This window comes from Abrus precatorius, unplaced genomic scaffold (genome assembly GCF_003935025.1).
Source record: "Abrus precatorius isolate BTA unplaced genomic scaffold, Abrus_2018 Scaffold7, whole genome shotgun sequence".
Taxonomy (NCBI): domain Eukaryota; kingdom Viridiplantae; phylum Streptophyta; class Magnoliopsida; order Fabales; family Fabaceae; genus Abrus; species Abrus precatorius.
The window spans coordinates 3,636,382-3,648,237 of NW_020874417.1; the positions used below are offsets into that span (position 1 = coordinate 3,636,382).

At 26.7% G+C, this 11,856-nt stretch overlaps 1 protein-coding gene across 1 annotated transcript; it reads right to left on the reverse strand.

The window, feature by feature from the left end:
* Positions 1-10,134: 10,134 nt before the first annotated feature.
* On the reverse strand, positions 10,135-11,202 carry LOC113873700 (probable membrane-associated kinase regulator 4). Its single transcript, XM_027511958.1, has one exon. The coding sequence runs from the start codon at positions 11,200-11,202 to the stop codon at positions 10,135-10,137; it is 1,068 nt and encodes a 355-aa protein (XP_027367759.1).
* Positions 11,203-11,856: the final 654 nt, after the last annotated feature.

Below are 11,856 nucleotides of genomic sequence, written 5' to 3' on the forward strand. Positions count from 1 at the left end.
CTCCTCAATCATTTTACATATTTTAGTTAGTTATACAATTTTTTATTCAATAGCTTTAATTCAACTCAACAAGATAATTATAAATTATAAAAGCATACAGTAAATTTCTTACCATATGTAAAGGATTTCTTTTATTTAGTTAAACATTTTTTAAGGAGGAAAATTGATCTAAAAGTATGGTTGTAATTTTTAAACTTAACGTTGGAAATAAGGATAAGAGTGTTTTTAATATTTTGAGTAATGGATTTATAATATTCTATAGAAATTAAAAAATAGTTATATTATATTTGTTTAGGGTGTATGTTATAGACACTAAATTTGAGTATTAAAATAATATTATCCCCATATTTTATTATCTATATATGAATTTGTCCTAAACTTTTTTTTTATAGTATTAACTTTTTATTTTATAATAACATTAATATGTTATCAGATCATTAAAAAAAATAGTGAAGTGATCGATTGTATTTCATCAATAAGCGGGTATAATAAAGATATGTATGAAAATTTAAATAACTAATTGACAAGTATGAATTATCTACACATTTATAGAATAAGTATAAATTTTTAAAAAAATATACAAATATAAAAATAAGTAAATATCTTATTTAAATCTTACTTATTATATTTTTATTTGGAGAACATGAACCCTCCCCATTCTATATAGAAGTTTTACCCCATTGTTTTATACATTAATGGTTTTCAATGTTTTCTATTTGTTTTGCTATTTCTCTCTTATCATATACATTATGATCTGAACGTTGAAGTGTCCAACCTTAGAGACACTTTGGTGGACACATATATATTTCTATTTATTTAGTTTCAGAAATATATATTTTACTTTTTTTTAAATATTATTCATTTCACGTTTTTTTAACTTTTTTTAAGATATGTAACAATAATATTTTAGTGCTTTCATCATTTTTTTGTGTAAATTATTAAAAATTAAAAACAAAGTAAAAATATTACAATGTTCCCATAATAATTAATAAAAATTTAGTTGATAATTAAATTATACGATTTAATTGAATACACGTCCTTTTTGTGATGTGAAAACAGAATTGGGAAACATTTTATTTCTAGATATCAGAGAATAAAGTAATTTTTATTAATTTTAAGATATATTTTTTAATGTACCAATATTTATAAAAAAAGGTTTATATATATATATATATAGTGTAATGTACAGTAAAAAAAAATTATGTTGAAATAATAACATTTTAAAAAAAATCATATTTTGTTTTTAAAATTCAATATATAAATATATATCATTTATATATTAATTCTTATTAAATAGTTTTTAAAAAAATATTTTTCAAAACCTGTTCTATGAATGTAGAAGATTGAGACCTTCGTTCTTATCATCATCATTATTGGTGTTAGATATCATTCAAAACTTATTTTTGAAACAAAATTTATGAAATATAGATTTTTAAATACTTTTAATTTCTAAAAAAATTCTTTAAAATTATATGAAATAATTTTAAAAACATTAAGCAATTAAATCAAACTGATTCTTACTTTTAAAATTAACATATTTTTATTTAAAATAAAAAACATGAACTTTAATTTTTAGACTTGTGTTTAAATATTTAATAATAATATATTTCTATTTAAAAATAGTTATTATAATTTATATTTTACACGAGAGCATTACATAAAAGGCAACTAATGTTTTATAATTAACAAATTGATCATAAAAGTAATATTAACAATTGTACACATTGAGAGAATCTGTGGAAAAAATGTTTAAAATGATGAAAAGTTGAAAACTAAACATGCACTTTTTCCCGAAAACAAACACAATGCACACTTTACGTATGTGGAGAAGAAAAAAAAGTTGAAGTGGGACTGCAAAAAATGTGTTTTTTTCTTGCTGTGGAGCAAAGAGGATCATGTTATTACCGAAGACATGCAACCCCACGATACTGGGAGATAATATAACATGTAACCCATCGAAAATTTCACTCCAAAATGTCCAAAACAAAGAATATGATGTCGATTTCCTTCAATCTTCCCTACTGATACTGTACTCAACAATGCTAATTTTATCTTCTACCAAATCCACTCTTTCATTTTTTAAAAGAACAAACTTATGTTGCTCCATTTTTCTGGAGCTTGTGATGTATTAGCCTATTTTCTTAAAATTAATGTTTATATTTTTTAGTTTAAATTAAATAAAATATAATTAAATATGTATATAAATTCATTTTAACAATATATTTTTAATAAAAAAATTATTTTTTAAAGAAAAAAGGCCTTACCATGTACCAGTATATTTAGTACGTAACTTTTCTTTTTTTCTTCTCACTCATTTTAAGTACTAGTAATGTTTTTATTTACACACTATTTGCTATTGTATGAGTTTTATGCGAGTCTTAATAAGAAATTAATGAATGGGCTAATTTTTTTAACAAGTCTTACATGAAATTCATGTAACAGCAAATATAAATAAGGACTAGCTAGCATACTTGATGATAAAACATTAGCAGCTCAATGCATACACACACAATTAACCTCAATCACTCATGAATTTTATCATGAACGGGTATAATTAAAAGATAGAAATACATAATTTTACTCAATTTATAATCTCTCTGTTATTTTTGGAGGTGGAAAAGAACATTTGGGTGTTGGGAAATGTGAAATCAAGCATTTGTTGATTATGTGGAGTGGAGGGGTCATGGCTTCGATTAGTATTTATTTTTCTCTTATAATGGCTCTCTATAAAGAAGTCATTGACACTTCGAAGCTAAGCGCCGTACTGCATTAGCTTATTCACCATCGGCGTCCCCAAAAACACAAAAGCGATTGCAGCCGAATAGCCGATGTGATGTGTGCATCTGTGAGTGAAAGAGATATATTTGACTTCATATTTGCACAAAATAAACAATTTCTTCACTATATATATATTGCTTATGATACTGTGTGAAGAAAGAAAATTTTTTTAAGTTATAAAATTTCTTATCAAACTTTCGTGATAAAAAAATAGACTATGTTCTTTCAAAGAGAAATATACCTCGAAGTTCAGTGATATTAACATAGTCTTCAACTAAAAAATTAAAGAGAATCATAAGTTCCTTCACCATGATGAATCAAAATATTTTAAAAATCTAAATTCAAAACTTGTGGAAGGAACTACCTTTTCAATTCATTTTTATGAAGGCCGGTAAAAGAATCTTATTCTTTATTGAATGTCACATTTCAAGATGTTTTGGAGGGTTATGATGGCCTCATTCTTTGTCTAATAGAAAGCTACATTTTGAGAAGATTTGAAGAATTATAGAGCCTCATCAAGAAAGTCATATTTTGAGCAGTTTTGACAGGATATAAAAGGCTCTTTTTTGTCAAAAAAGGGTGGTCTTTCGAGGAATTTTGAAGGATTTGGTCCCTGAACTAAAAATAACCAAAACTGGTAAAAAAAATAAGGACTGACAGCAAAAATATTCGAAGTGCACAAGACTAAAAGAGATCTCAAATTTCTCTCAGAACTGGTTGAAGAAGGAGTTGAGGGTGAAATTATTCTTAGTCTACAAGATTAAAGAGTTCTCATATTTCTTCCAAAATTAGTCAAAAAGTAAAAATTAAGAATAAAATTATTCTAAGTCCACAAAATTAAAGAGCTGTCATATTTCTCTCAGAATTGGTCAAAAAGTAAAAATTGAAGAAGAAATTATTCTAAGTAAATGAGAGTTTTTGACAAGCTTCTCCCAATAGTCAAAACATAATAAGAAATTTACTCTAAGGTCAAGGTTCAAGGTGGAGTTCAAGAGGGCAATAAACATAACAAAAAATCACAAATTTCAAAGCGGTTACTAGGGGTTATTAGAAGTTATCACTAATTGAAGACCAAAGACATGAAGAAAATATTGTGGGCATGAAGAAACAAACGTGAAGAACAGAGAGATTATAATCATGAACGCGATCAGAAGCAGTCGTGGATAATGGATAGTAACAGTTAAAAACTAGCACAGACATTAAGCAATTATTAGAAAGTGTCTGCGAAAGTAGGATAATGGTTGAGGAGCCCCATCTATAAATGTTATGAACTTTCACATTTCATAAGAAAACTTTTTGCACCATACACTGCACCTAAAACTCTTTGCATGCTAAAATTATGTACCAAAGTAGACACCAACTATCAGAAAACATAGTTATTATTTTTCGTTGTTGCTAAGAGTCGTACGTTTATATTTCTAAATATTTATATTTTTGCATTTTAATTTCAGTTTACTTTGTTTATTTCTATTCCTACAATTTAGTTCTTGTTTGATAAGTTTTCGTAAAACTTATAGGTTTAATTTAATTCTGCGTAATAGTTACTTATTATTCTCACTTAATATTTTGCTTTACAACATTAAATTTGTGATAATATTTAATAATATACTTAAAAATCTTTAAAAAATATATAATTTAGTCTTCAAATTACTCTTAAATTTATTTATTTATAAATTTAATTTTTACTGTAAATAGATATACATAACTAAAAAAACAGTATAAAGATCATACATTATTAAAGTGTTCTAATGAAATTCCTAAAAAGAAAAACAAATGATAAGTTTGTCGTGTCCTTGTTTGCTTTTTGAAAATTATCTAGGACATGTGATATTTGGGAAGATATATTCATATGAAGGATACTGATCATTACTAATGAGCTCTCGACAAGTTGTATGATGTGTTTAAGTTGAAGTAGATCGGAGAAATTAAAGAAGACAAGTAATTCCGTTTAGGACAGATGATTGACATATGATATTACTATTTGATGTGTCTCTTGTGCTGTGACCATCTCTCTCGTTGGTTTTTTTTCTTTTTAACCCTATTTAGTATCCTGACACGAGAAGAAAAGGAAACTGATATTCATATACTCAAGGTAATTAATTTCCATATATATATATATATATAGCAATATTTTTTTATATTAATAAGTATAAAAATTCTACCACTTAATCTAAATTTTTTATTTAACTTAAATCTAATAAGTTATAATTTATTATTTTATTAACTATTATATATGTAATAAATTATATTTAATTATTAATTTTTTCGAATAATAATATATGTAGTACATTTCACTGGTGAATTGAAGGGTAGCTACAGGTAAGAGGTAGACGAGCACAAGATCTTGGATTTTACTTTGTTGAGGAAAAGTATCATAGAATACGAGATCTTTATATTTTCATTACTTTGGTTGGATATTCCACTGTCCATCTTTTTATATATAATTTAACTTGTTTTGTATTGTTGTTACATTCTTTCACAACGTCCTATCATGTCGGATTATATTGTCGTTCATCAAGAATATCTTGCTATCTTTCATTAGATCTTTTGTAATATCTACTTCAAAAATTATTTTAAAAATAGTTGTGAGATTAATTTTTTTATCGCATAAATTATATTTATAAATTATTAAATTAATTTAAAATAATAATAATAATATACTGTGTGTATAAAAAAATTTAATTATATTTTTACAGATGCTTAATTTTTAATAAATTTAAAATAAATAATTAAGATTACAAAGTTATAATTTAATAATTATTCACAAAAATTATATTCTATATAAAATGATTCACTTTATAATTCTGTTAATTTAAATTTTAAAATAAAATAAACATAGGTTTATATTTATATATTTTTTAGATTTTTTTAATGATTTTTTAAATATCCCGGTAACTAACTTTTTATTTTGATATTTGTTAGAGTTTTATTTTTTTTATTATTATTTGCTTGAACTGTTTTTAGAGGATTGGGTACTTTTTTACTTTAAAAAACTATATTATAAAAATATGTTAGAAAAATATTTATTAAAATTGACAGATGTGTATATGATTTATTAAGGAGATTATAGTGTCAAATAATTAACATGTATATTCTTAAAGAAAATATTTTTTTAGAAAATAATATTTATATTTACATTTATGTAAGTAAAAATTTTACATAAATATTTTTCATTTAATGAAAATATAATTATTTAATCCCTTATATATAAATATGTGAATGTTTAAATTACAAAAATAAATAAATTACATGCAAATATAAATTTTGCATGAAATTACATTAATTTTTCAATTAAACATGTAAATTTTGTTATAAATATTTTATCATTCAAATTATAAAATAAATATTTTATGATAATAAAAATGTATTTATATTTAAATCACATAAATATTTACATTACATGAAAAGTTTTACAATAACTAAATAAATCCACCACTAATCATGTGCCAAGCTTGTTTATACATATTTGAGTACGGTGTTTCTTATTCTATGCACGTGTGTTGATTCTAGAGCTACCAATTAGTAGTAAATGACCATTCTAGAGTGAATAAGCATTAATGGTTCTATGCATAATGATCAATTTTATTTTTTAATTAACGTAAGATTATTTAACTTGGGTTAAATTAGAATATTCTATTAAAATCTTAAAAAATATATTTTTTATTATATATATGTTTATGTAAATATAAAATTCTTAAATTTTTTCATAATTTTTTCTATAAAATGTTAATTCTGTTTTTTAAACAATTAAAATAAAAAAGCACATGTGCACCCATGCATTTCACACGTGAGTAAAAGAGAAATGCTTTTGTGAGTCCCACGTATATATATATATCTTTTTTAAAAGTTTAACTTAATGAAAAACATATTTAAAATTTTTAAGGTATTTTAAATAGACTAACAAATCTCTTCAACTTTTAAATTAAATAATGAACTCAAACTCTTGGTTAACCCAACAAAGTTAAACTTTCAAATAAAACAACAAGTTTATAAGAATTTAATATGGTAATAATATTATTTTATTATATTGATTATATTTACTAAAAGAATACAACTTAATAGACTTAAAAAATGTATTTTGAATGACTTAAATTTAGATGTTTTGAACTAGATCAATAGACTTTAACTTATTAAAACAATCTGACACTATTTTTGCCTAAACTTAGTAAGGATAGACTCCCAACATGCATGTTTATCATCTCTATTCTATACCGAGTGGTCTCATTCAATTAGGGGTCCCCTAGCTAGTTATGTTTACTCTTGCTGCATACATTCTATATCAATGTGTATTTGCACGTGCCCCACCCTGTGGAAACACTGAAGGAGAGAGTTTCAGAGGAGAGATTTTTTTTTTTAAATTTTTAATTTAAAAATATATTATTTATAATAATAAATACATTATTGAGTTTATATTTTTTATTTTTAAAAATTCTAATTTTAAATATTTTTATTTAAAATGAAAAATTTATCTGTGAGGATGTCCCGAATGTATTTGGCTGATCACATTTCTTGAATAAGAATTTACCCTTCATGGCATTTCTATATGTTAAGACTTCACTTCATGTCTGAAATAATCCAAACAAGGAATAGCTATAATGAGAGATTTAATTGTGGAATTTTGCTACCTCTAAACCTTGAAGCTGAGTTTAAATTGTAGTAAGTTTTAATAAAAATACATTTATTATATTAAAATTATAAAAGTATGATCATTTTCTTTTTCAATAAAAATTTACTAGTCTTATATTACATACTTAAACTCAGCCTTAAAAATAAAGTTTAACATTTTTCTTACTTATGTGATAGATTAATATAAGTTGTTCTTACGCCAACACTCTAAACTCTTGATAATAACTTTTAAAGTAAAAATTATAACTCGTGAGAATAAATCAAATTAATTAAATTTAATATCAATCTAAACGTTTCTTTAAACTCGGACTCAAGCTAAAAAGAAAGCAAATTAGAGATACAGAGAGCAGCAGTTATCTTTATGGTTTAATCAGGAGAATTAAGGCATTGGTGGTGGGGAAAAGAATTGCTTGTTCTTTGCGCTTGTTCTATGTGTTTGTCTCTAATTGGTGGGCTACAGCATTCACGTATACTTGGCACTTGAAATTCTTGAGCATGTGATTTACCCTCTGAGACTATGTACTCCTACTTTAATGTTCAGTCAAAATCAAGTGAAAGGAAGAACTGCACGCCTAGAGAGATTCAATTGTCTGCCTGGAAAGCTGTACATTACGTTTTGTTTTTATATTATTTATAGAATATACACATAGTTTTCATATATAAATACGATGATGAGTTTTAAGAATACATGCTCCACGCGGGCTAGCTAGGGTGGGGTCATTACATTACAGAATAACTGGGAATTATTACTATTATTTTGGTCGTTTAAAATTGAGAAATGGTTTATTTATCTTGTGATCATAACCATTTTAAGTTACTGTTGTATATGCTTCGGTAATTGCAAAAAGGATACATAATTGCATTAGTGTAGCTTTTAATCTGCAGTCAACCATGCTGCTTTGCTGGGAATTCACTATTACTCATCATGGCTGTTTCAATAAAGCATGTATTAGCCAAACAAAAGCTTTGAGGTACCAATTGTACCATGATTTCCACATTTTAAAAATGAGACTTTTTCTCTATCAGCTTACCTTGCTCGACAAAAGTGAATCACTGTTTTTGTTTTTAATCCTTTTTGGTTAGTGACAAGGTCGGTTTCTTTGACATCTCATTTTTTTTATTATATTGTGATGGAAGTTATTCCCAAAAACTTTTTACTTTTTTCTTCTTTACAGAAAAAACTTTAAAAAAATGAGAAAAAGGTGGGAGCATAAAATATGCTATTCATCACTTTTATATACAGTACTATAAGGCTATCTGTTATCTGTTGAACACTGAAAGAATTATGGCAGATAGAAGTCTTAAGCAGTCATTGAGGATCTACCTTGGGAAAAAGGGTCAGTTTGGGAACATGAGACTTAGCATAAAGACTTCCTTTTCTTTACAGTAAATTATAACAGAAAAAATACGGTCATAAAAGGGTATTGTTAGTGCAGTCAAACTCAAACTATCGGCATTTTGTAATACCTTGCATTTTTTAAGAGACTACATATTATTTGTTCAAATTACAAAGTACTTGTACTTTGCATTTTACTGCTAACAACATTCATTCTGAATTTAGATCCGTCAGTTAAGTTCACTTTGATGGGTATTGTGAGTAATAATTCTATATTTGTATGTTTAAGTTCCAAATTCTCAAAATTGATGATATAAGAGAGTGATTATACGGTCCTTTTTTTATTATTAAAAGTAATAAATTATAAAAGTATTACAGAGAACTAATATAAAAAGTAATATTGAAAAGCAAAATTTTTTTACTTCTTTTTTTCTATTAAAGGACCAATGTAAAAAGTATAAAAATTTTTTGAATATTTTTATTTTTAATGTCATAAATTTTGAAAAGACATAATTTTTAGTATAAAATTCAAATTTATATAAATTATATGTATTTTATATAATTTTTTTAGATTTGTTGAACTTAAACTCTTAAAAAGAGGTTTGAAAAAATTAGATTTCAAAATTCTAACGTTTTTTAGTGTTTGTGTGTAAAGAAGTATATTATTTTTTAATCCTTGATGGTACTCAATTGCATAGTTGCGGGTGAAAAGCAAGAGGACAAACAAATTAATGTCATATGAATGAGATGAAAATAAAAAAAGAAGAAAAAGAGTAAAAGAAAAAAGACTATGAAGGATCAATATAATCATTTACATAAAATTACCACTTTATTTTTTCATAAATGTAACTTGTATAACTGCTTCTTTGTCTTTCATTTTTAATCATCTGATCTTTATCAACAGTCCAAGATGTTTGGAAACTTTTCAAAAACATCTCTTCTAAACTAAAAAAGAGGACCTAGAATCTATACCAATCTAGTTAATCAAGGAGTATGGACCTATGTCAAAAAATGAGAATATTCTTCCTATCATAGCAATTATGTTACGGAGATTTGACTTGATCATATAACTCAAGTATAGATCAATTGAAAAATCAAAATTCACTTTTGCCCAAACGAATTACTCTCCTCTGAGCTAATGATATTAATGATATTGCTAAGGGATTCAGTTTTACAACTGGGTAAAGTATCAACATAGTTACAACAATACAAGACTAGGAGAGAGAGAGTAGAGAAGAATATTAAATTTCAACAAAAATTAATGCTGGAAACCCAGGCTGATAATTCAAACATCAAACTCCTTTTAGCATTTCAAATGACAAAGTCTCTTTCTTCTCTTACATTATAAGGTTTTCTCCACTCTCTCTCACTCACCCTGGTGCTGGCAAGTGTTACTATTTCTTGACCCCCACTGACTGCATTTTTGTTTCAAATTGAGAACAAATCCTGCTACCATCTGAAGCATTCTTTGAACCACACTGATGCTGAGACTGTTTGCAATGAGCAATGGCTCCCTCAATTGCACTTTCCAACTCATAATTAGCACTGATGCTTCTCTTGAACAGCTGCAGATCATAACACCCAGCTGAGCTGAATGAAAAAGATGAAGATGAAGAAGATGAGCCAGATGAAGATGTGGACAAATATGAAGCCTTTGTGGCACAATGTCGTTGCCCCACCCCAGAGAAAGACCTTCTGTAGTTACTGGAATCATCTTCAAGCATGTCTCTTTCAATGGTCTTCATGACAGCACAAGATAACTGATGCTTGTTATCATAAAAATTCTCAAATGGGTTTCTCCTTGAAACCTTGATGTACTTGTTCTGGCTATCATTGCATTTTGATTTCTTCTCTGCTCCCATGTTGTTTGCAGCACTGGCACAGCACTTGTCTGAACAACCAGATTTGTTGAACAAAGCTTTTAGATAAGCTCTTGAAGCCTTAAGTCTCTGACTCAACCAAAACTGTTTCATCTGTTTCAGTTTCTTTGGCCATGATTTCTTGGGAAGATCACCAACAAAACCATTCATGTCAGAAGACCACCCAAATCGGTATTCATTTGAGCTTAGATCACTGCTAACTCTGTGAGATTCTGAAGGTAAGATGCTGAAGGATTCAAGAGGGGTGGTTGCATTAGTAGAAGGCACTCTAAGGTCACTGGTAAAGGCAAAGTTTCTGTTTTCAAAAGCTGGCTCTGATTTCACATACTCAAAGTTGGCATTTGAGTTCTCAATGAGGTTTTGAACCATTTGCAAACGAGGGGGAAGATGAAGGGGAAGGAGTTTTCCCTTGTAGAAGAGATCATCAGCCGGAGAAGTTGATGAATCTTTCTCAGTTGAAATACAAGTCATTTGGAATTCAAACTCTCTGTTTGAATAAGAGAAGAAGTTTGGTGAAGAACATAGTTCCATGTCAATGTAGTCTTCATCCACATGAATCAAAGTGGCTTGTTTTGAGGCCATTTCATGTGACTCTGCTGTGATGATGGTTTTCTCTATTAGCGTTTGTCAGAGTATGGAGATGCCTATGGGAAATTGAGCTTCCGCGAACAAAGAGGACAGTGTATTCTTTAAAAAAGTGATGATGTTGCCAAACTTTGTGATGCAAGAGATATTTTATTCATTTATTTATAGAATGTTAATCTTATCACCTTTGTCTTCACTTTTTGAAATACTTCTAAGTTATTATAATCGAAATATATTTTTAAAATTATGTATGCATATTGCTTTCCCTTTCCCAGCATGAAATACAGGTATTATTTTATCGTTGAATTTCCCCTCCTACTAAGCAGTCACTGTCGTACTGATTTATTTATTTATTAATGAGTTTTGCTATATATTCCTATATATCATTTTAATATTTCTCTTGTCATTTTATAAAATCAATATTTTAAAAAAAGTATGTATATTTATTATCTTAATTAAAAACAAATTTTTTTAACAAGATTTATATATATAAAGTGTGAGATTTAGAATTATTTATTAATTCCCCATTTTTAGTTATCCAAGTGTTAACAAAATTATTGGCTCACATAACATGCATAAGTTTGAATAATACAGAATATTCAGGAAAGTTTAAATGGAATTCAAATTTGTGGTCCTTTGACATGCAAAGAT